General features: G+C 39.1%; 1 protein-coding gene across 3 annotated transcripts in view; it reads left to right on the top strand.

Annotated features, from left to right (window-relative positions):
• ARL15 (ADP ribosylation factor like GTPase 15) overlaps nt 1-26597 on the top strand; it is a 433698-nt gene that overhangs the window by 106470 nt on the left and 300631 nt on the right. For all 3 annotated transcript variants that reach the window (XM_032145209.2, XM_032145208.2, XM_058434194.1), the window contains one exon: nt 26447-26591. In XM_032145209.2, coding sequence (XP_032001100.1) covers nt 26447-26591 — 145 coding nt within the window. The remainder of the gene's footprint in view (nt 1-26446; nt 26592-26597) is intronic.

The raw sequence follows: 26597 nt of genomic DNA, 5'->3' as shown, positions 1-26597 counted from the left end.
TGACATGGAGATCTCCCAAAATATAATTTTATAAAATTGACTTTAGTCATTGGATATTTCCTCATACGTTCAAAGACTTTATGTAAGGAAATAAAAACAAGAGATTATTATTTTTGTTTAATTTGTGCTTATAAAAAGACATCAAATAGTGTTAAATATAAAATAGTTGATTATCCAGAATCTATTCCAAATAGATGAGAAAGGGGAGTTGTGATGCTGCGAAGTAATTTGTTTTTAAAAAGTCGATATTCTTGGCTATATGCCATATAGTTAAGGTTAATGGTGAGTGACCAAGAGAAGTTAAATGTTATTCAGTTTGGTTTTGAAATATATTAAAACTCTTTGTATCTGATTAGGGATAATTATATTTTCTGTTGGTATTAAAGCCGATTTGTGTCCTCTGAGGTTTACGCCAAGAAATGTGTATTTAACAGTGAGGGGGAGTGGGGAGCTGAGTATAGTAAGGGTGGAGTGGGATGGGACTTACTGTTGATTCAGGAGAGTAAAATGAGGCCAAGTTGTGAGGAGAAAACAAGCTAGGATTATTTTAAAGATAATTTGGGAGCTTTATATAAGTACATGGAAAATAGGGAACCCCCTGAAATCATGACATAGAATGGGGAATAATTACATTAACTTTTTCTATCCTTATAATGGAAAAATGGTGCTTCCCTAGGACTTCTGGTATATATTGCTTATGTGTTGGATATATTCTGGCATATCAGAAATCTATGAAGACTTTTTTCTATTGACTTTATTCATGAAAGGTGATATTTCCGATAATAATTTGACTTTAGAAAACCTTGTAAATAGGTACAAAGAAAACAAAAGTACAATACCCTCCCCTCCAAATACTTTAAGGATAATTACATATGAAATGACCTTTTATATAACTGAAAAGAACTAGGTCTTTATTATTCATTTTTTGGCACCCCACTTGTATTAGTTTTCTATTGCTGATATATTACCACAAACTAAGTAGCTTAAAACAGCACCATTTTAGTACTGTACAGTTCCGGTGGTCAGAAGTTCAAAATGGGTCTCACCAGGATGAAACTAAGATGTCAGCCAGGCTGCATTCCTTTTTGCAGGCTCTAGAGGAGATTCCATTTTCTTGCCTTTTCCAGCTTCTAGGGGTTGCCTGAATTCCTTGGCTATTGGCCCCTTTTCATTTTCAAAGCCAGCGGTGATTACTCAGTCTTTCTTACAATGCCATCTCCCTGATTCTGACTCTTCTGACTTCCTCCTTTCTGCATAAGGGCAATTGTGATTACATTGAGCCTACCTGGATTAATTCAGGATAATATTTGTAAGGTCGGCTGATTAGTAACCTTGATGCCCCCTGGCCATGTAACGTAACAGTCACAGGTTCCAGGGGTTAGGATATGGATATCTTTTGGAGGAGCCATTATTCTGCCTACCATAATACTGTATCACACAAATACATATAATTTTTCTGTCTTCATTATTCTACAATATGGATGGTTGTTTCTTAACTATACTTGCCTAAGAAATAAGTTAAATAATAAACTTCTTAAAGGGACTGGAGTCATTATTGAGCTAAAGAGAGAGCTCATTCATATGACTTTTAAAATGTCAAATTTCGAATTTATTTGTGCCATATACTCTAGTTGGTACCCATGTGTTTGTGCTGTGAGGGAATTCCTTCTTGCTTTGAATTTCCTGACAGTTACATAGCTTGCTCACTTGATTTTTATCCCTATATAATTTTAAATTTCGGACTTGTGGTTTTCTAAGAGGCCCTAGTTACTAAAGTTAGGAGGTCAAGGAGATTGTCCATTGTGACTTAGGGTTACATGTTAAAGAAAAATTATTCAATGATGCTCAATAAAGGCCAGGAAGACTATTCAGGACCATCACCATAGGTATAGGGACCACTGCAATGGGTTCTTGCAGTGCAAGAGGAAAGATTGAGTTCAATTTCAAGTACAGCATGGGGAGGTAGGAATTTATAGCCAAAGAGCAGGGTGGGGGTCAGTGGATGGAAAATTACTAAGAAGAAACGTAAGGGGTAAGGGGGACTCTGGCTAAACCAACCTAACAGGATTCTTGCGGAAGACTGGCTGGGGTGATCAGACATCACCTGGGGGATGGTGGAGGAGAAGGATGATCAAATTAGATATGGGGGTTCTTGCTGAACTGACTTAGTCAGGCTCTTTGCTAAAATGGGATTTCACAAAGAAGTGCACAGATGGGTTTAGGAGAAGGTTCGGAAGCCTGACTGAAGTTTGACCAAGGAAAGAATCTTTTTCATATCTCAGACTCTGAAAACACAAAAGTTATTCCTTTCATGGTGATGTGGTGGGTATGGGGTAGTTGGTAAGGTGTAGGGTGAGGAGCGTGTGGGGTAGTTGGTGAAGTATAGGGTGAAGGAATTGAGAAGGATGGAAAGAGGTGCACCTGGGAAAAGAAACTCAAAGTGATTCATTATAGAGTCAGGACTAAGGCCATGGAGATATTGTGCTCTGGTCTTCTCTCTGATAAGCCATAGATTTGAACTGAGGGTAAAACCAAGGAAAGCTATTGAGATGAATGAGAATCACTCAACTCTTTTTTTTTTTTCCTAACCCACTGAATTTGAGGGATTTAATTGGAGACAAAGGGCGTAGGTGTTGTATGTTATCGTGATCATCCAACTGAGCTGCAAAAAAGTGGTGAAAGTAAATCCGATTAGTTGAGAAGGTAGGCTTTTTGTTATTATAACAAGTGATGTTTCAATAAAGGGTGAGAAGAAGCACTGTAGAAGGAGTGTAATTATGGTTCAGTTTATTGAGTTGTTGTTTTCGCCTATCTGTGATAGAGTATGGAAAGATGAATAAAAAGTTTGCCATCAACAGCTGAAGTGCTTACTGCCAGGGTGAAATGTATTTTCTGTGGCACCTAAGTCAAGATATTCCCTGTATTTTCTCTGAGTTATACCATGAATGTGAGGACAGAGCAACACCGACCTCTGCCTAACCCTAGTACAGGTAACCCTTTTAGGGTGTTGGTTTATGATTATATCAACTAATTTTTGAGATGATTTTTTTTTATTATCCTTCCTTGTGTAACTTAAGTACCCTCAATTGGTTTGTAAACACTTGTTGTTTCTATAGCCTGTTTCTTATTGCAAGTCATGGCATAAGTTTTTCCTTCTCTAGAGTTTTCATATCTTGGCTGCTTCTCAAAATTTGAGGTAAGCAAATTTGGATGCAGTGCCTCCGATGAGGACTTGTCATTTTGATACACCATTATGCTCTGTGTTTTCTAAGCCTTTTAAAATAGCTGAATGTTTTAAATAAGTGAATGAGCTGCTGTTGTTTGGACTTGCATTTCCCCCCCAAATGTTGAGGTACTGATTGAATCTTGGTGCAAAACATGCAGACCTTTTTTATGTACTGTACTGAACAGAGTGCTTGTAAGAAATGTAGGCAGGTAAAAGGATTAGTTTTAATTATGTTCAGAGCTAGTGTGATCATGAAGTAGGGGCACCCCCTCCCAATCAGGTGCTTTTCTGTGACACTGGCCTTAAGACATTTGCCTGAAAGGTGTGTTAAAAGAGCAGTCATCTAAAGTTCTTTCCCTGGCATTCATGAGATGTTTCTCATTACCTGGAGAACACCCAGACAAGTTCATGCTGCTTTTTTACAATGAATTGTCTGATAACGTTGTGTTCTTGCTGCCGAAAGATGTTCAAACAATTTGGACTCTGCTACTACACTTCAGTCTAGTGTGTTCAAGTAAAAAAAAAAAAAACAACAAAAAAAAAACAAAACAAAACTGAAAACAAATACCACCCATATGAAAGGAAGTACAAATCTATATGTTGTGAAGAACTGAAATGAACATATCTGTTTCCCAAAAATATCCCAGGTGTTTTTTCTACTGAAGAATCAATATATATTGACTAGTATATTCTTCAGAGTTTAAAGTTTTCATCTTTTATTGTGAAACTCATGTGAATGAAAATGCAGTGGGATTGATGATTTTTATTTTCTTGTTTTCTTCTATTTCTCATTTGAAGGAGGCTTCTATAGGTAACAAACAATGCTAGCATAAATATATGTTCACATTTCTGTTTCAGTTTAATATACTCAAATCCTTTATAATTCAATATATCCCACTGCAGCTGTTTAATCACAGTTTTATATTTTAATAATTAAAGAATAATGAAGAAAGAGCACTGAATGTGTAAATGCCAAAGTCTCAAATAACAACCAAAAGTTTGTGTTTTCTGTTCTACCCACACCAAGAACAGAAATTTTAATAATTTTTTAAGGTAAGCTTGAACTAGTATGGCATAAATAATAATTATTGTTATTAGCACTTACTGCTTTATTTCTAAGTCAATACTCTAAGTATTTTACATTATAACTAATTTAATCCTGACAACAACTGTATATTAGTCCCATTATTGGGATGAGAAAACACGACCATATATATATATAACTTAGGTCATTTGGCAAAAGTGGCCCAGTTTTTTAGGTGATTTGGCAAACGTGGCCAAGCAAGTGTTGGAGTGGGAATCAAACTCAGAAATCTGGCTCTCGAATTTGAGTGTTCAACTTCAAAACAGTGGAAAAAGCTGCAGCCTACCTTCTCCTGTCTGCTACCAAGCAAACCTGTGATCTTTTTGATGAATATGCTTCAAGATTTTGGACTGTAGTATGTTCATCTATCTTGAGAACTTTTGATGCCGTAAAACATACTCTTTAAGGTATTTTCTAGCTATAAAAATCTAAATTCTATATAGTTTAAAATTAACCATGTATTTAGCCACCAAATGGAGACTGATAAATTTTGGGGTAGCCATGCAATAGAATTCTATGCTGTCATTAAAAAGAATCAGGTAGAATCCTCTTCTGTTTTGATGAATATGTCCTAGCATATTCACAGGTTTGCTGGGTAGCACACAGGAGAAGATGGACTACAGCTTTTCTGCTATTTGGAAGGGGAGCACTGAAACTCTACAGCCAGGTTCTGGGCTCAATTCCCACTCCATCACTTATTAGCTGAGTCACCTTTGCCAAATCACCTATTCTTTGGGTCTGTTTTCTCATCCTAAAATGGGGCTAATACATAGTTGTCAGAAAAATAATGAGCTAGTTGTATAACTGTATGCATATTATGATTCCATTTTTGTACTAAAAAAAGAAAAGAGAAAGATGTATATATATATTAGTATATGCATAGAAAGGTGAAGGATTGAGCACTGATCATCTCTAGGAGGGTTGAATATGAAGGGACATTTCTTTTTTCCTTTACACATTTCTGATTGATAACTTATTCATTACAGGTATTACTTTAGACATGAGAAAAAATAGAGAAAAACAAATTAAGTGTGTGTCCTCATATGTGCTTATGAGTGGACTAGAGATAACAGAAAAAATATCTCCTGAAATATCAGAGGTTGGGCCAACTGTCAGATTAGTGGAAAGGGCAAATTATTTCCTTCTCTAGCTTGTGAAATGACCGTGGGGCCTTCAGTTGTTGTTGTAGCTATTTAAACCATCTAAACCATCACCATGTTTTGTAACCTTTTAAAATTCTCATGTGAGCTTTTTGCATGATTCTTAATGAATAAAGGATAAATACAGTAAAGTCTGGGTTGATTTTTTTCTGTATTTTCATTGATGATAGTCTGAATATAGGATCTATCTTGAGCCTTGCTGCCCAGGTATATATTGACCACAGGTGGCTTAATTTGGCTTGTACATGGTTAAGTACATAGTACATTAGCGACATTAACTAAGTATTTTGAGAGTACAGAATGTAGTGTAAACCTTAAGTGGGGAGAAGTAGTTACGGACCTTGGGCCTTGAGAAATAAGAATGATATTGCCTGTTGGACAAAAGGAATGTAGATTTACTTTCTGAGTAAATAAACTTCCTGAAGTGTCTCGAGATATCTCCTTGTCACTTCCATCTACTAGTAGAGGAGGACTGAGACACCCTACTCTTTGTGGCATACCTCACTACACAGGCCTTTGGGATTTGAAGGAGCATGACTAGAAGTCCTCTTGGGAAGTTGGTAAAGCTAAAGGTAAAATTCTCCCTTGGTACGACTTAGATCAAACATGGTTCATTTTGTGCCTGTGCTGTATCAGGTATCTGAAGTAGATTTTTTCCAAGCTTAACCTTTCAGACAGTTTTTAATCTATAAATATTACTGTTTAAAAGTCAAAACCCTGTGAAGTCATTCTACCATTTCTGTTACCTCCCTCCTCTCCTCACTTTACCACAAAGGTATATGTTTCTTTTTTTTGCCAGGTCAAAGATTTTTATTAGGGTGAGATTAGATTTTTCATATTAGGTGGCTGGAAAGTACAGCCAGCTGAAAACTATCAACCATTTAGACTACATGCTTCATTTGAATTGTGTTTCTGGATGCAAGTCAAGTATGACAACTGTGAGTTTCATAACTTTCTCTAGCTTGATTCAAAAATGTTTTAGGGCCAAAATACTTCTGAGGTCTTTTCTATCCTTTCTTGGTGAGGCCCTATGGAGGTTATTGGAGTTAAGACTATGTTGTGGGTCTCATAAAAATGACAGAGAGGTGAGGAACCTTGCATATTAGGCTTGAATCGTCTCTTATCCTTGCCTGTGTTCTTCCAGGAATGACTTATCTCTTCTTGTTCAAAATGAACATCTCAGTGGGTCCATGCCTCTGATAATAATTGATGTCATGTATTTTGTTGGCTTTAAAAATGCTTAAGTTCTTTGATTGAAGTTATAGCTTTTAGATAATATAGAGCTAAATAATGAAGGGGAAACATGTTGTCAAAGAAGACTGGGTGGATAAGAAAGGACTAAAGAAAGTAATAGTTGGAATAATTCCAATGCATGGCGATTAGGATTTTAGTGTTCATTACCATAGTCTCCCAGGGGACACCCATGTCCAACAGAAGTTGTATGTTTTTATTTACAGTTATTATCATCCATGATATCCCAGCCCCCAATTATTCAGTTTGTTTTTTTAAAAAATTCAACCAGGCTTTTTAAGGGAAAGCATTAATTTTATAAGCCTAGATCTGAGCAATTTATAACAGAGCCATGTGAGCTATTTCAGGAAATCAACAAATATTTATTGAGCACCTATGATGTGCTAGGTAGAGTACATAAGTTGAAGTAGTTACAGTTTTGGCAAAAAAAAAAAAAAAAAAATGAAGGCTTTATTGTAAAACAACAGGAATAGATTAGAGCACAGGTCCCCAAGCTTTTTGATGCCAGGGACCAGTTTTGTGGAAGACAGTTTTTCTATCGACTGAGATGGAGGGGATGGATTCAGGATGATGCTGTTCCACCTCATATCATCAGGCATTAGATTCTCATAAGCAACCTAGATCCTTCACATGTGCAGTTCATAATAGGGTTCCCACTTCTATGAGAATCTAATGCTGTAGCTGATCTGATAGGAAGCAGAGCTCAAGCCACAATGCTCCCTTGCTCACCTGCTGCTCACCTCCTGCTGTGAGGCCTGGTTCCTAACAGGCCATGGACCAGTACCGGTTCACTGCCTGGGGGTTGAGGACCTCTGGATTAGAGTATTACAGAAATATTTCAGAGGTGAAATCAATACAAATAGGAGACTTGCATCAATTTTGGACATTGTGAGAGACACAGGATTGAGGATAAGCTTTGGATGATGCTGCAATTTACTGAAATAGGAAATATAGAAAGAAGGAACAAGTTTCTTTTGTGGGTGGTAGGATTGATACTGAATTGGATTTTTATTAGTTTGAGAGTACCTAAGGGATGTCTAGATAGAGATGTTTAACAGGAAGTTTAAAAACTCTAGTTTGGCTCTCCAGAGCAGGATGTTGAAGCAGATATGGGATTCAGAAGCCATCAAAATAGTAGAAGCCGTGGGAATGGAAGGAATGTCCTACGTGAAACATGTCAAATGAAAAGTGTCACCGGACCTGAATACATACTCTTGATTTCTGTCTTCACCACCCCAGTAAGATGGTGCTTGTGAAGATCACCAATATCCTCCGTATTTCCAGATCCAATGGTTATCTGTGTGTTCTGATCTCACTACTCAGAAGCATTCATCTTAGTTGCTTACCTCCTCCCTCTTGAAACACTTAAGTTTTCTTACTTTCATGAGACTTATGTTTTCTGTTTTTTCTCTCAACAGACTGACTGTTTTCTCCTCTTGTGTCTTCTTGTAAAGATTAGAAAACTTTAAAACTCTGTCTAGACCCGCCCCCCACCCCAACTGTTTGTCATTAGCATGACCTTAGTGTTATAATTCAAGAGGAAGACAAAACACAGGAGGAGTCACATAAAAGTATAAGATTTGCCAAATTTAATAGGATGTGATTTAAAAGGACGTATGTTCCTTCCATTCAAGAAAAATGTGGCTAGAATATAGAATTCCGTCAACCTCTGTCCAATGATTAATGTTGGGAAATACTTCAATAAAACAATTGTAAAAAATCTTGCTATCATGGGGCTTATGCTCTAGTGAGGGGAGACTGGCAATAAACAAATAAATAGTAAATTACTGAGTAAGTAAGAAGACAGTAAGTTCTGTGGGAAAACATGTAAGGGGGATAGAACATGTGGTGGGAAAGGTTGCAATTTTTTTTTGGCTTTTTTTTTTTTAATTATACTTTAAGTTCTAGGGTACATGTGCAGTTTTTAAGAGTGATCAGGGCAGGTCTCACTGAAAGGTGATATGTGAATAAAGACCCAAACAACATAAAGGAGTGACTATGAATCATATCTGTATCTGTGGCAAGAGATTTCTAGGCAGAGGGAATGGCAAGTGCAAAGGTCCTGAAGTTGGATGTTACCAAGCGTGGACCAGGAACTGCAAGAAGCCCAGTTTGCTTGGAGTAACTGACGGAGGGAAGAAATAGTAGTAGATGTTGTCATAGAAATAATTAGGAGTGGGGGAGGAAGGAGGAAGGAGGCAGATTTTATAGGACCTTTTAGTCTGCTATAAGGGCTTTAATTTTTAGCTTGAGTGAGATGGGAGCCTTTGGAGTATTTTGAGTGGAAAAGAGACTTGATCTGACATATGTTAACAGGATCACTCTGGCTACTGTGCTGTAAATAGCGAGGTTTGAGTGAAAGCAGGGAGCCAGTATGAGGCTTTTGGAATAATCAAAACAAGAGATGATGGTGGCTTAGATTGGGGTGGTGAGGGTAGAGGTGGTGAGAAGTAGTTGGAGTCTGGATATTATATTGAAGCTATTGCTGACAGAATTTTCTGATTGATTGGATGTGTGGTTTGAGAGAAAAAGGGGTGCCAAGGATTATTCTAGAGTTTTTGGCCTGAGCAACTGAAACAATGGAGCTGTTGTTAACTAAGGAGGAAAGTTTCAGGAGGAAAAGGTTTGGGATGAGTTAAAAATTGTTGTGGGATTTTTTTTCAAAATTTTTTTTAATTTTTGTAAAATACATATAAAATTCACCATCTTAACCATTTTTAAGTATGCAGCTCAATGGTATTAAATACATTTATAATGTTATATCACTACGATCATCACCATACATCTTCATAACTCCTTTTCATCTTGTAACACTGAAATTCTATACCCATTGAACAATAACTGCTTGTATGCCCCTCCTTATTTCCTGGTAACTACCATTCTACATTTGGTCTTTATGACTTTGACTAATTCTGTCTTATATAAGTAGAGTCAAACTGTGTTTGTCTTTTTTATGGCTGGCTGGCTTACTTAACTTAGTCTTATGTCCTCAGGGTTGAAACATGCTGTAACATATGTCAGAACTTCCTTCCTTTTTATGGCTAAATAATAATCCATTATATGTATATATCACATTTTGCTTATCCATTCATTTGTTGATGGACATATGGGGTACTTCTATGCTTTAGCTGTTATGAATGATGTTGCTATGAGTGTACAAATAACTCTTCCAGATCCTTCTTTCAGTTCTTTTGAGTATATATCCAGACATGGCATTATGGGATCAGATGACATTTCTATTTTTGATTTTTTGAGGTACTGCCATATTGTTTTTCACAGTGGCTATATCATTTTACATTCTCCCCAGCAGTGTACAAGGGTTCTAATTTCTCCATATCCTTGCCAACACTTGTTATTTTCCATTATTCTGATAGTAGCTGTTACGATTTGAACGTGCGTGTCCTCCCCAAAATTCATATGTTGGAACCTAAGACCCAATGTGATGGTATTAAAAGGTGAGGCCTTTAGGAGATTATTAAGTCTGGGGGCTATGGCCTTATGAATGGGATTAATATCTTTATCCAGTGCTTCCAGGAAACCAGCTAGGCCCTTTTCATCCTTCTGCCTTCTGCCATGTGAAGGTGTTGCAGAAGGCCCTCACCAGACATAAAATGCCAGTGCTTTGATCCTGGATTTTCCAGCCTCCAGAACTGTGAGAAAACAAACTTCTGTTCTTTGTAAATTACGTATTTTGTTGTAGCAACAGGAACAGTCTAAGACAGTGGCCATCCTAATGATATCTCACTGTAATTTTTTTTTTTTTTTTTTTTGAGACAGCGTTTCACTCTATCACCCAGGCTGGAGTGCAGTGGGGCGATCTTGGCTCACTGCAACCTCTGTCTCCTGGGTTCAAGCAATTCTCCTGCCTTAGCCTCCTGAGTAGCTGAGATTACAGGTGTGCACCACCACACCTGGCTAGTTTTTTTGTATCTTTAGTAGAAACGGGGTTTCACCGTGTTGGCCAGGCTGGTCTCGAACTCCTGACCTCAAGTGATCCACCTGCCTTGCCTCCCAAAGTGCTGGAATTACAGGCGTGAGCCACCACACCTGGCCCTCACTGTAGTTTTGATTTGCATTTTCCTGATGATTAGTGATATTGAGCATCTTTTCATATACTTAATTAGCCTTTTGTATATCTTCTTTGGAGGAATGTCTTTTCAAATTCTTTGTCTATTTTTGAACAGTTTTTTTATTGTTCAGTTTTAGGGGTTCTCTACATATTCTGGACATTGATCTCTTATTAGAAATATGATTTAAAAATATTTTTTCCCATTCTATGGACTGCCTTTTTACAGTATTGACATTTTCTTTTGTTGTACCAAATATTTTAGTTTTGATAAAGTCCAATTTGCCTATTGTTTCTTTTTTCATCTGTGTCTGTGGTATCATGTCCAACAAATTATTGCCACATTCAATGTCATGAAGCATTTGCCCTGCGTTTTTTTCTAAGAAAAAACTTTCTATGTTTCCATGTTTTTTATACTTTTAGGTCTTACATTTAGTGCTTTTATTCATTTGGAGTTAACTTTTGTATATGGCGTTAGGTAAGGGTACAACTTAATTCTTTTTCCTGTTCATATCCAGTTTTCCTAGCACCATCTGTTGAAAAGACCATTCTTTCCCATTGAATGATCTTTTCACCCTTGCCCAAAATCATTTGGCCATATATGCAAAGGTTTATTTTGGGGATCTCTATTCTATTTCATTGGTCTGTATGTCTGTGTTTATGCTAATAACATGCTCTTTTGATTACCGGACATTTGTTTTGAAATCTGGATGTGTGAGTCTGGAGCTCCAGCTTTGTTCTTTGTTTTCAAGATTGCTTTGTCATTTGTGATTCCATATGAATTTTAGGATGGGCTTTTCTATTTCCATAAAAAAATTATTTAAATTTTGATAGGATTGCATTGAATTCATCTGGGTAGTGTTGACAGATTAACATTATTGTCTTTTGTCCATGAACATGGGATGTGTTTCCATTTATTTGTATCTTCTTTAATTTCTTTCAGCAATGTTTTGTGGCTTTTACTGTACAAGATTTTCACCTCCTTGGTTAAGTTAGTTCTTAAGTGTCTTATTCTTTTAATGCTATTATAAATGGAATTATTTTCATAATTTCCTTTTCAGGTTGTTAATTATTAGTGTATAGACATGCAACTGATTTTTGCACATTGACTTTGCCAGTGATATGAACCTGTATGTAGAAAACCCTAAAGATTGCACAAAAAAATGGTTAGCTTGAGACGTAAACCTTAGGCAAAGAGAAGTTTGTGATTTGTAAGAAATTTAAAATTAATAGGATTAAAAAGAGAGCTGTGGGGTCCTTGTTATGTATTTGCTTTGGAAGCCCTCTAAGAAAATTTCAGGTCAATTTTTTATTCTCTGCCCTACTGGAATTCCCCCAGATTATGTGACAATGAGATCTTATTTTAATATGTGCAGAATTTGTTAAGACTGACATTCTTTGTTTCAGATTTTTACATATCAGAGAATTCTTGCATTTTTCTGGTGACGTCTTATTCCTCTCGTGTGGGTCCCAAGTGAGCCCTGATCCTCTCAGATATATTTTATGTACTCTGTTAGGGTGATTAATATTTTATCTCTGGCAAATACTGTCTCTAATTTGTCCATGTCTAATTCCCTTGAGGACCTTGGTATCCAATATTATTGTAATTATAAAATCAATGTTAACACTAAAGTCAAAGAGTCGTGAGCATGCCCTTTCTTGCTTGTGAAGAGCCATGGGGAGATAAGCAGTCTGTTCAGGATGGAGTCATAATTCCTTGTGTAGAATATCATAAATTATTTCCACAGATTCACCAAGCAAATGAGGTCTAATGTCCTTTTCTATAAAACACATGCCTTTACCTAATCCTTTCTCTCCCACTCCCATTCCCCCACTGCTTTTTCTTAACATAATAGTTTACTGTGAGCCTTCAGGTTTTTTTGCCTTTTGGGAAAGCTGAGTTTGTTAGCCAAGGACCTTTATTTATTTATTGCTAACCATAAATATGATTGCTCTATTTTTTGTTGCATGTTCCAGATGAGTAGTTTTTTTTTGTTCTTGCTTTAACAGTTGCTTCACAATTATGGTGTGATTTGCAAATTGGAAAAGGGAGACTTGAAGGATTGTACCTTACTTAGACAAACATGTTGAAAACCAGAATGGTTTTATTTAAAAAAGAAAGAAAGAAAAGAATGGCTAGTCACACATCCTTAAGGAGTTTATGTCTATCTACACTGCTAGTGACAAACAATAGCCCAGACTGTCCCATGGAGTTTTTGTGTTTAATTAACAAAAGCTAGGTGCTACACATGGCTTCAAGTATGTCCTGTCCCATTTTCTCCCCATAAGATATTGAAGGTGAAAGGAAAGCAAAAATATGCAAGTATGAACATAAGAACTGCCAGGCATTTGCCTCCCCTACATTCACAGCCAGTCTCATCTTCTTACATGTAATAATTTATCAGTAGGAAAATTGGGAGAAGGGAATACATGTAGAATAGGAGAGCTGAGTATTAAATAACAAGTGGGACACTAACAGGGCAAAACATGTTTGCTCAGGAAAATTCACTCCAGGTTTTCTACCAGGCCTCATCCTGTCCCCTGCCTTGGTTCAAATGGACTCTTAGCCATTCCCAAGACTCTGGCACATTCAGTCAGAATCAGTCTGTGGAATTGGAAGATGAATAAATATGTTCTGTTTTATGTCCTTCAATTGTAGTACTACATAAGTTCTGCTGTCTGTTGGGCCAGTGGACCAAATGTGTAGTTGATACTGGTTTTGGCTGCCCTGCTTTGGAGAAAATCTCACAAGAACTTGGAGTTAGGGTTCCTTCCTTCCATTGCTGATGGTGGGGGCAGCAATTTTTTCCTCAACAACCTGGTAGCCAGGGCCCCAGCATGAGACCCAGCAAGGCTTGGTTGGTTAGATACTCCAACTCAGTGGCACACTGCGCGGGGTTGGAGTCTTCTGATGTCATTCTCGTGGCTGCAGTGGAGTTTGGTGCAGGGTGGCAAGCAGTTAGCATAAGTGGCAACTCCTAAACTTATAATAGTGTTACCTTGGGCTGCCTTGGTTCTTGCTGTTCTTCAGTCTTCTCATCAATTCTGTGAATTATCAGTATCCTTCCAATGAACTGCTTTTCTGTTATTTGCAATCTGAACCCTGTTTTGTACAAAAGGAAAATGAAGACATCCCTTTTTAAGAAACACTTGGGATGTTCAAGTATCTTATTTTCCTGGTAGTTTGAGAACTCCTTTGATAGAGTGAGTGCTTTGTTTGGGAAAAAAAAAAAAAAAAAAAAAAGTCGATGCTACTGAGACTTTATTCTAGTAAAGCTCTAGTTAAATGTATAAGGCCCATGGAGCCTCTCTAATATCTTCATGAATCTGTATATGGTACTTGTATAATCTATGTAATTTGGGCTATAAATTCAAGAAACATAATTTAAGGTATTTGTGCCTGTACTAATTTCAGGGAATAATATAAAGCAAATACTAAAAGCATTAGTAATATAAATTAAGTCCACATGCTACATTTAATCTTGAAGGGAAACTTTTTTTTGGTATTTAATTTTTAATAAGTGATTTGTGGGTGCTGAAAGAGATCAGCTGACATCTGATAGGTGACCCCACATAGATCTGCCTCTATCTGTGTGTTCAGCTTTTGCTCGTGAAGTTTGACAGTAGTCAGAAAGTGCCTCTTTAATAAAGCACACCTTTAAATAACTCTCACAGATTCATTCCAGCTTTTAAAGTGAGAAGATGGCTTGAACTCCCACTGCTGCCAGCTCAGCTGTGGATCTGAAATATCCAGCTGTGCCCTCTCTGCCTCTCTCATCACCAATAACAGACTTTGCAATCAGAATCTGTCTGGCACGTGTGTTGATGTGTGAGGCGAGATAGCATTTTGCTCACTGTATTGGCTTCTCTGCGCTAGACCATAGTAAACGTTTGTCTTTGTCAGCAGTTAAAGCAATGTGATTTGAGGATGTACAGGGATTATGGACACTTCTGCTCTGTTATGCTTTTGTCTAGGTCTACATAGAAATTTATATTCAAAGAGAGTCGATTTAACTGTTAGGATAGACCAGTAATTCTTGAAAGTGTGTTTTTAGGGGTTTTCACCTTTAGGGGAAGAAAATAATCCAACGATTGTCCCACTATATGTCATACTATGACCTTTTAATTGTTGTTATTATTGCAAACCGAAAGGACTACCTCTATGTCATTAGCCACCATTGGGATTTGGCATATCATATCAGATCTTTGACCAAATTGATGTTAAAATAAGCCTAAACCCTGAATTATCTTTAATTATCTACTATGAGAAGAATCCTAATGTGTGGTCATAAAAATAAGTTTTCTTTGGGAAAACACTATTGTAGGTGAAAAATCTAATATGAGCACTAATGATGATAATAACACCTATTGATTATTGAGTACTGTGCTGAGCATTTTGTTTATAGTACCTCATTTGCCACTCCCAGCAATCCTGTGAGATGATCCCTATTTTCTAGATTAGCTATCAGTGAAGTAACTTGTCCTGATTGCCATAGGGTTTGATTTCAGGCTTTTCTAACCATGCTTTTAATCATAGCCATGCACATCACTGGGGAGCACATCTGGCCATGTGGCTTGCTCAGACACTCACGTTCCAAAGTTGAATTAAAAGTAGTGCCTGCATTCAAGTGCTCTAAGTCCAGTGGGGGAAGATGGATGGCAAATCAACTGTACTTGACAGAATGATGAGTGTTATGACAGTGAAATAGAAAAGATACTCAGGGAGTTTGGAGAAGGTCATCTAAATCAGTCTGAGGGTCACAGAAGTTGTCTTGAAAGAAATGATCATTGAGCTGAATTTTGAAGGATAACTAAGAGCCAGCCAGAGGAAAATAGTGAGGAAGGATGTGTAGGCAGAGGGTCAGCCCCTTTGCTGACATGGAGCAGGAAAGAGAATGGATCAGAAACTGCATGGAGGTGCATAGGATTGCCTTGAGGGCCATGTATATGGTGGGAAAAATAATAATTATTATCAATTAAGTTTTGTGTGTCAAACCATGTTTTAGCTGTTATAGACGTTATTCCCTGTGTCCCCCATAACAACTATTGGGAGCCAGAAATGAAGGCAAAGGTCAGATCATGAAGCTCCTTGTCTGCCTGGATAAGGAGCCTGTACTTTATCCTGACAGCTGTGGGTAGCTATAGAAAGATTTTAAATCAGGGGAAAAACATGGTATTCTGGAGACTGAATTAGAGTAGGATAAGACCTGAACTAATGACACCAGTTAGGAGAAAAGATAGTATGGTTATCCAAAGGACTGTGGTGATGTCCTGAACAAAGAAAGGCACTGGGATCCAGGAGGAACAGGGAAATAGTAGAGGCAAAGTTGGACGGATTCATAGGAATTGGTGATTAGTAGAATATATGGGACTGAGCTCCATCTTTATGGAGCCTAAAAGATTCTTAAGTGAAGAATAGAATAAATAGAATAGGATTTCCACTTTTAGGGACTACAAGAAAAACAATTTTGGTTTATTTCTTTTTTGTTGTTGTTGTTATAAGCCTTTCTAGCTTCAGTTCCAAAAACACAAAGAACGGAAAGAATCTACTTTATTGAGATCTTTCCTCCTAGGGATTTTTGTGGTGATATTTAAATCCATTTGAAGGTCTACTTATGGAACCTAGTTCTCTCTCTCTCTCTCTCTTTTTTTTTTTTTTAAGACAGTGTTACTGTTACCTAGGCTGGAGTGCAGTGGCACAATCATAGCTCACTGCAGCCTTGAACTCCTGAGCTCAAACAATCCTCCTGCCTCACCCTCCCCAGGACCGGGGACCACAGGCACACACCATCATACCTGGCTAATTGTTAAATTTTTCTTTTGAAGAGGTGGAGTCTTGCTATGTTCATCAGGATGGTTTCGAACTCCTGGCCTCAAGTGATCCTCCTCCCTTGACCTCCCAAAGTGCTAGGATTACCAGCATGAGCCACTGTGCCCAGCCACCTAGCTCCTTTTAAATGTTTTCATGTCCTGACCCTTCTTAAGTCTATAAAATACAGAAAATGCCCTTGGTAAGGAATGTTAAAAGTGTTTGTGTATTTTTATGCCCTACTTCCTGTTTAGAAATGTTCTGTTCAGGTAATCACCAAAAAAAGAGATTTGCTGTAAAATGCATTAGTTTGTCATTCACTTTCCTTTAAATTGTATTACTTTGCTCTTTAGGAAAAAAATAGTACATGGTCTGAAACTGACCTAGATGAGGCCCTGATTTGGAGATGTTTATGAATATGGCATATAAAGCTTAGGTCTCATTATAGACATTTATGCTGGGTATTTTATTGCTGGTTTTAATGCATAATTCTGTTTTTATAAAAATTGATTTTTTCCCATCAAGCCATTACAATGTAAGGATTAGATTTTTTTTAAAAGAAACACTTATTTTTTTACTTACTTTCCTTTGCTAGTAAAAGAAAAAAATCCTATTCCTCTGATCTATTTCCAATGTGAGAAGATGTGAAATTATGCATAGCTGGGAATTATATGAGACTCTTGAATTCATTTCTTTAAATCTAATCATCAGATACACGCCCTAACTTTTAAAACCTCACTTTTGGTTCGTCTTGAATTCCACATACCGAGACTCTTGAAAGCCACTGATCGGGGATGACTGATGCAGACTGGGAGCCACGTGGGCCCCGGGTCTGGTTCAGCGCAGCAGCACTCTCTTCCATTCAAAGTCTCAGATGTCTGCCCCTCTGCAAAGCCGTGAGGCCAATGTCTATAGCTGCTAAGCATGAAATCCCCTGCTTCTGTTTGTTTCTTTTGTTGCCACGAGTTAATAGGGACAGAGACAGGAGACAGCCCAGAACAAAGCAGAAATAATGGAGTATTTCACCCCAAAAAGGAATGTGGATTGAGAAATACAAAGGGTAAGGCAAAGACAGACTTAGTGTCCTGAGGCAGTGTGATGGATTGGCCAGAAGCCTCAGCCCTGGGACAATTCCAGTCCAAAGCCTTCATCTGTGTGCTCCCAGCAGCCCACATGGCTGAAAGGTTTGACCCACCTTCTGTAAAAACAATTTGTTGTTTTTTTCCCACTAGGGTCTTAAAGGATGACAGGATTTCCACCTCAAAACACAGGTTGCCCTTGGAACGTGGAGAAGTCTTCAGCTGGGCTGTGTCTGGCAGCCAGGGGCCTCTTCACAGCACTCCTTTGCCCTGTTTGTTATTTCTCTTGCTATAGATGCCATTTTGAACTTGTTTGCAAGAACCACTGGTCACCCTAAGACATCGAAGCATATTTGATTTTTGTTTCTCTTCTTACAACTAGAAAGATAGGATTAGCTTAGAGATCGCATGCTCATTATAGACCTTCTCCTTCACATGCCTTTCTGCACAACCCAGTTTATTCATATATTTTCTCCTATACTCTCCTCCAACATATTTTATTTAGTATTTGCTTATTTATTTTACTTTATTGAGATATAATTTACATACACATATATTTTAAGGTATAATTTATATATACATATAATTTGAGGCTGTTTCAAAAGAGATTTTTTTCCACTGCTGTGCTTAGGATTGGAAATCTCTGCAGCTCACATGGGCTTCTGTTTTTTTTTTTTCTTGAGACAGTCTCGCTGTGTCGCCCAGGCTGGAGAGCAGTGGTGCGATCTCAGCTCACTGCAACCTCAGTCTCCCAGGTTTAAGCAATTCTCCTGCCTCGGCCTCCTGAGTAGCTGGGACTACAGGCACACACCACCACGCCTGGCTAATTTTTGTATTTTCAGAAGAGACGGGGTCTCACCACGTTGGCCAAGCTGGTCTCGAACTCCTGACCTCAAATGATCCCCCTACGTCGGCCTCCCAAAGTGCAGGGATTACGGGCATGAGCCACTGCGCCTAGCTGGCTTCTCTTAATACGTAAGTTTTATCCTTTCCAGAGGACAAAAAAAGGGTTAAATGAAAGAAGCAAACAGTGTGAAAGAGAGAAGCCAGCAGCACTTTGGTATCCCCTTTTCTTCCATCCCAGTCAATCTCCTCTCTTCCTCCTCCCCTGCTCCCTAATTCAGCAGGGCAAGAACCTTAAGGATGCTATTTCTCATCCAACTCCTCTTACTCCAAGAGAGCTGCAGGTCCCTTTTGCCTGGAATGAGAGATACTTTTGCCATAAACCTGCTGGTACAAGTAAAGAAGCAATACAAAGACTTGTATCTTCGCCTTCCTTTGCCCGGTGTTTTTCTCCAGTTACACAGGCAAACTTACTTAAAGCACTCTTTCACCACCTCAAAAGAACAGAACACCCCACTTCTGATGCTCTGATCCCTGACTTGAGGGCATGAACCGGGGCTCTGGAGTGGAATAACTCTGGCTTGAACCCCAGCTCTGCCACTTAATAGCTCTCTGGTACATTTTCTTATCTCTGTGTTGCCCTGTATCTACACAGAATGGATCTAAAGTTTCCTTTGCATGACACACCCTCAGAAGTTAGAGGCTTATCATTGCAGAAGTTTGGAAAACAGCTCAGGAGCCAGACTGCCAGGGTTTGAATCCTGTTCCACGTAGGCAAGTTACTTAACTTCTTTGAGCCTCAGTTTCCTCCTCTTTAAATTGAAATCATATGGTACCTTTCTAGGGAATAGATGAATTAATACCTATAAGTCACTTATATCTGGTGTTCAGTACGGTTTTATTTTTAATTTATTAGGACACCCGCCCCTCCCAATGTCTCCTACAGAACTCAAGCAGCTCTGACAAATCCTGTAACACATTTTGTAGTGTGTTGTATTTTGTACTGGGTTTACATTTTCAGAAGACAGAGCCATATCTGACTGTTACAGACCTGGAAAATATTTTGTTCTAAATCAAGTCATTTTACATATTTAAGCACTTCTTAATGTTTTACTCATTGAACAATGCTTAGTGTTAGAAAACACTTCTAGAAATTGACTTCTTTTTAGAAGCTTCTTTTTTTCTTCATTATGAGAGTTGGAGAAGGGTCAGAATGAACAGCTGCCTCTTTTTGGTTTGGAAGCCAACTACATGAGAAATACATCCACTTAAAGTTATGGGTGGCTTTTCTCTTCCCTTTAGGTACCAACTCATGGATGTTTCGTTAATCTAAAAAGTACTTATTGAGTGCGGTCCTTGGCCTCACCCTTGGGCCACATAGAAAAAGACCTGGTGAGCTGTCATAGGAGACCTTGTGTTTCTGTCTGGCGAGACCAGTATTGAAATGAGAAGGAAACAGTGTGAGGCTTGGGTAGTCTGGCTGTGGGGAAGTCCCAAAGCCGATGGAAGAAAAGTTTCCAGCAACTATACAGAGCTTCAATCAAATTGAAATCATGCTCAGAATAAAATCATGTATTCATGGTGAAAAACAGAGCATCAATTGAAACAAATGCCATGTCCCAAAGGGCTGAGAATTTAGTGAAACAGGATGGTAGGAAATACTGGCAATGCAGGGGCCAGTGCCAAAGTGGGAGGATTTTGAGCTAGATTCTCATCTAGAAACACATATTTGTAGGACAACTTTGCTGCTCTGTTTTGGTGCCTGGCCACCCCTTGGTAGCTGTAAAATTAAGTTTTTGAACCTATAATAGGACCAAGAATGGATATGTCTTTGTGTCTGTGTGCATATTTCTATCAGCCAGTGAATCTTAGAAAAGAATACATGTGGCATAATATTAACTGTAGTGCTAGTGTGTACAGGACCAAGAAGTGGAAGAAAGGATTATTTCTCTCTGAGGGAATTGAACACTTCTCAGAGGAGGTGCCCTTTAAACAGAACTTTGAGTAGGAGTTTGCCAAGTAGGAAAGTGGGGAGGAACTTTTATTCTGTGTGCACAGGAACAGGGTGGCATAGAAACGTTAAGTGCTCAGACCATATGAAGGAATAGTGGTGATTTGGAGGGTGGCCGGAGTCATTAAGGTAGAAATATAGAGGAAAATGAACTGTACAATTAAATGCTTGATTAGTGCTTTGCATTGTTGACACGAGGGGTTATTCATCAAGTACCGATTGTGTACAGTGCTCTACTAGACCTACCGAATGTCTGGCACTGTTGGGGAAATAAGTACCTTATTTCTGTTCCCAACAGAAATGGGAACATTTTAAGATAATCTTGCTGTCTTGGTGCTAGGTCATCAGACTGAAATGCAAGTCCTTAGTTTACTCTAGTAATTTTATCTTTTGCTTTCTTTTCTTTCCAATATTTGTAGTCACCTTCCTTTTTAAGCACATATTTCTAAGGGGTTTGCTTCTGCTTTTAAGCTAATCCATTATTTCAGCTGTTGATTATATGGTTTGTCCAAAGTCTACGATATAGTCAGTTATTACTGGTGATTCCGGTCTTTGCCCTCTCTCCTAGGCACACCATTTCCTCCAGTACAGCACTAGAGGTTTGTGGGTACACAGAATGGGGACACATCCTGTGTCCTGACATAATATGGTAGATACACTGGGTTCTTTTAAAAAAGACCAAGTCATAACTGGCCCCGTGTGAAAAGGCCTGTGAGCTGAAGCAGTCTAGGCAATGGAGACCATGACCTTGGTTGGCCCCCCAAGAGGGTATACTTATATTCAGACTGGCTCTGTTCTCTACTTGCTGCTACCAGGGGAGTGGGGACAGGTTGTGTGTGTTTAGTGTCTGGGGCTGAACTGGGATAGAATGGAGCATGTGGAGGCTGCTGTGGGCTGTTGGAAGTACTACAGTCTGGGCTGGATATCGGGCGGCCAGGCCCTTGTCTAAGGAAGCTAACTATCACTTAAGATACCTTGGAAAAATGAACATCGCGATGAACAGTTATTTACCCATATGGTGCCTTTCTTAGTAGCATAATGTATTGCACCCAGGCCTCATAACATCCTCCTGAAGAAAGGAAGTGGCAGAGAGTGTTAAAACGTTACTGGTTAATCATGGGGAAACTGAAGCATGGATAGGTTTATGAGGCTTGAACAGAGTTACACAATGCCTTAGTGTCTGGCCTGGGAATGAGGCCTGAGTTTGCCGCTTGCTGTCAGGACTGCCGACAGCATTGTGTTTCGCATTGTACAACAGTGAAAAGGGCTTACTCTGAACAATGCAAGAGCTGCTGTAGGAGACACACACAATGAACTTTGGTACAGTATAGTCTAGAGGCCAAAATGAGTAATTTTAAGTAAATTGACTGCAGGATCCAAAGCTTCATTAAGTTTTAAAACAAAAAACAAATGAAAACTCTTTACAGTTTTTAGGAACTGACTCAGAAAACATGACCATTCCTTCCCCATTGGAAGTAGCATACTGTTAAAAGTTTTATCGTGTTGACTCAAAATCTGACACTATTCCTGTTAGGATGATTTATTCAGTCATTTCAAATACATGTTGATTTCTAAGACTGTGATTTATTTCAAAGATTTTGTCTTGTAATAACTATCAATCCAGCCTTTAAGTTCCAAAGAACCTTATTTCCACAGCCTGTGGTTTTGTGGGGAGGCTTTTGTTTTATTCAGTTTTGGTCTGGGTTCTCATAGAACAGCTGGGACTATAGAGCCTGGACTTTGAGAAAGAGCTTGGGGAGATGGAGGGGGAGATGTCATGTTGGATGTCCTTATGACATTCAGTTATATGATTGAAACCATGGGACTGGAGATGACATCACTGGTGAGAATATAAAAAGGGAAGAGAGGCCGGGCTCAGTGGCTCACACGTGTAATCTCAGCACTTTGGGAAGCTGAGGTGGGTGGATCACCTGAGCTCAGGAGATGGAGACCAGCCTGAGCAACATGGTGAAACCCCATCTCTACAAAGATACAAAAATTAGCTGGGTGCGGTGGTGCACACTTGTAATCCCAGCTACTTGGGAGGCTGAGGTGGGAGGATTGCTTGAGCCTGGGATTTGGAGGTTGCAGTGAGTGGAGATTGCACCACTGCACTCCAGCCTGAGTGACAGAGACAGACTGTCTTAAAAAAAAAGAAGAGAGAGAGAGAGAGAGAAAGAAAGAGAAGAGAAGGCTGGGCGCAGTGGCTCACGCCTGTAATCCCAGCACTTTGGGAGGCTGAGGTGGGTGGATCACCTGAAGTCGGGAGTTTGAGACCAGCCTGGCCAACATGGTGAAACCCCGTCTCTACTAAAAATACAAAAATTAGCCGGGTGTGGTGGCACATACCTGTAATCCCAGCTACTCAGGAAGCCGAGGCACGAGAATCACTTGAACCCGGGAGGTGGAGGTTGCTATGAGCCGAGATTGTGCCATTGCACTCCAGCCTGGGCAACAAGAGCGAAACTCCATCTGAAAAAAAAAAAAAAAAAAGGAAGAGAAAAGACAGTGGAGTAGAATATCACTGCTATCATTGCGAAATCATCTTTTATGTCAGAAGTGGCTTAGGTGACCTAGAATAAACGGGTAAAATAGATATTAATGGAGTTGGCTACAGAGTTTTTATACTCTGGATTTTAAAAAGAACATGAAGATGAAATTCTGGAGTGTTTGGCAAAAATATGAGTGATAACGACATGAATAATTTAAACAGGATGCTCTAGCCACCATTTACATACAGTTTCATTTGATATTTAAGATTTATGATAGTTTGGGCCAGGGTAGTCAGGCCAGCCCTCCTCCAGGAGATAGTCTAGAGGAATTCTGGCCAAGGAGCTGAGTGAGAATGAAGGCCTCTAGAGCAGGAATGGGGTCTCTCCTCCTTGAACCCCAAACAAGACCAAAGCAGCCCAGTAAAAGAAACTGTGTGACTAGTTTTGTTGTCTGTCCTAATTGAATGTGGAAGACCTCTTCTAAGTCTGAACAGCTGCTAGCCAGTGGCCATCTTTGAGGGAATAGATACATACACAAATAAACCTATCTCTGAGAAAAACTCTCATTCTGAGTCTGGGAGACAGACTTTATAAAAAAGCTTGTTAAAGTCAGACAGTATCAGCCAGCCTTCATATGAATCCACGAAGTGATGTGTTGGCGTTTAGAATGCTGTTAGTAGTTATGGTCATTAATCTTGTGGGAGAGGGTGCGCTGGAACTAAAGGAAGGTCAGAGAAGAACATCTCATAGGATGAAGACAGACTGAAATAAGTAGGACTCCTCAGGCTTGAAAAGACTGAGAGGAAATACAATTAGCGTGAATAAACCCATGAAGAATATAGGTCATAGAATTGTTTACCAGAAGCAGGCAGAACCTCTTGAAAACGGAGGAAAAGTGAATCTAGGACAAAAAGAAGCTGTAGTTTACCAAGAAAGTTGATCCTGTACACCAAAACCACTCTTTTGGGAACTAGGCTAACTAATGGCATTGAAGCGAAGTGAAGAAGTCAAGGGTTTCTTATTTTGACAGTATTTTCTTGAAGCGTGGAGGGCCCAGAGAGCATAGATCAAGCATCCTATTCGTCTCTATGTTTTCTTTTTTCTTTGCTTAGGTAAAATTTAAGTGTTGTTCATTCTTCATTCAACAATTATCTGCTGAGGGTAGATTCTATGCCATATTCTCTGCTAGACACTGTGGGTACTGAGATGAAGGGGGACAGACATGGTTCTCACAGGCTGGTGATGAATAAGAAACTGCAATTGTCTGTGTAATTAATTTACAAAAGCCCAGTAGAGCTTGACGTGAATTGCTAACACATTCTTAGGGTTGGAGCAGACTGCCCTGAGGACGGGATGATTAAGTTGAGACCTAAAAATGATGAGGTATTGGTTAAGTCCAGAAATGGGGGAAGAGGGAACAGCATATTAGATGCCTCAATTGAGGTAAGAGAGGGCATGGCTGGAGGATATAGGGGAGTGAGGGCAATGAGGCTGGTGAGCTTGGCTGCAGCAGATCATGGAGTGTGGGGTAGACCATGGTAAGGGTTTGGGCTCGAGAGCTGGGCAAAGTCACTGGGGTGGCTTAAGCACGTATGGTCAGATTTTCTCTTTATAAGCAATCCAGTCGCTGCAGTGTGGAGAATAGGGGGCACAAGAGCAAATATACTGGAACTAGTGGGAGGATACTGATGTTGTTCAGGTGATGATGGCCTGGGCTGGACAGAAGTGGACAGATCCTAGAGCTACTTCAGAGGTCATATGAACTAGATTTGTTGATGAGATGTGAGAAATGAGGGAGAGAGATAATCAAGTTTGATTTACGAGAGTATGACAGCCAATTAGTACTCAGATTTTATCTGAGTGAGATGAATCAACACAGGCTTTTTTATAGGTCTCTTCTCTCATGATCTCCAGATGACCCACAAGTGAGTAGATCTGCCTTCTTTCCTCCCTGTCTCCCCCTTTCCCTCTTTCTCTCATGAATCATTCAGGATCTAAATGTTTCAGGCTCTATAAGCTGGCACATAGTTGGCCCCTACGGATATGGGATAAGTAGAAAGATCAAAAGCTGCACGAATGATACCCTGTCTCCCAAATCCTCTTGTTTTTCTTTCTTTCTTTTCTTTTTTTTTTTTTTTTTTTTCTGAGATGGAGTCTCGCTCTTGTTGCCCAGGCTGGAGTGCAGTGGTGTGACCTTGGCTCACTGCAACCTCTGCCACCCAGATTCAAGTGATTCTCCTGCCTCAGTCCCCTGAGTAGCTGGAATTACAGGTGCCTGCCACCATGCCTGGCTAATTTCTTTTTGTATTTTTAGTACAGACTGGGTTTCACCACATTGGCCAGACTGGTCCCAAAGTGCTGGGATTACAGGCATGAGCCACCATGCCCGGCCCAGATCCCCTTGACTTTAACTCTTGCAGAGCAAACAGGTTTGTGCAGTGCACAAACTATACTACAGTTCGTGGTACCCTGGTTGATTGACCTGAAACAGAATTTAGCAAAGACCAGAAAGGCAGTGGTATGTACAGAGACTCTATTTAATGATTTTAAAAATCTTTGTATTTTGAAATAATATCAGTGGTAAGACCAGAACAAGGAATTTTCCTCTCTTCTCTTCACTCAGCGTCACTAGTCATTAACATTTTGCCATGCTGACTTTACCACTCTCCTCACCAGATAAAGATGGAGCTGGAGATTTAGACTTTTTCTGAGCCAGTTAATTGTGGACATCAAGACTCTTCACCTCTAAATACTTAGAGGTATTATAAATAATTAGAATATTTTCTCAGAACAATGATTTTTCTTACATAACCACAGTACATTGATTAAATTCAGGAACTTAACCTTATACAGTACTCTTATCTAATATGCAGTCTATATTCAGTGTTCACTTATTGTCTCAATAATGTCATTTATGGCTTTTTTTTTTTCCCTCTTGATCTAGGATCCAGTCCAAGATGTATTGCATTTTATTATTATGTCTTTTTAGACTTCTTTAACATGGAACAGTTCCTCAGTCTTTCTTTGACTTTTAAGACATTGATACTTTGGAGGAGAACAGGCCAGTTGCCTTCTGGAATACTCCTTAGATTGGCTTTATCTGGTTTCCTCATGCTTAGATTCAGATTGTGTGGTTTTGGCAGGAAAGCTGTGGGATGATGTCATGCTTTTTGCAGTGCACCTGCCATAGCAGGAAGGGAGCCATGAAGTAGAAAAACATTTCATAACTAAGAATGTTAACTTTGATCACTTGGCTAGAGTGGTGTCTCCAGGTTTCACTGTTCTAAAGTTACCATTTTCTTCCTTATAGGTAATAGTTTATTCAATTACTTCTTAATACTTATTCAGTCATTTTAAATGTGACTATGGTTTATTTCCACACTATCATTTAAAGGAACATTTTTTTTTTCCCCTTCTTTTGGCAGTGTTTTAGAGCACTTTGCTGCAAGGGACCACCACCTGCACGACCAGAATATGACCTGGTTTGCATAGGCCTCACAGGCTCTGGCAAAACCACTCTGTTGTCCAAACTCTGCAGTGAAAGCCCCGATAACATCGTGTCGACCACAGGTGGGT

Source organism: Hylobates moloch, unplaced genomic scaffold (genome assembly GCF_009828535.3).
Source record: "Hylobates moloch isolate HMO894 unplaced genomic scaffold, HMol_V3 SCAFFOLD_23, whole genome shotgun sequence".
NCBI classification, from domain to species: Eukaryota; Metazoa; Chordata; class Mammalia; order Primates; family Hylobatidae; genus Hylobates; species Hylobates moloch.
The sequence above is the reverse complement of the archived record's forward strand: the minus strand, read 5'-3'. Positions and strand labels throughout refer to the sequence as shown.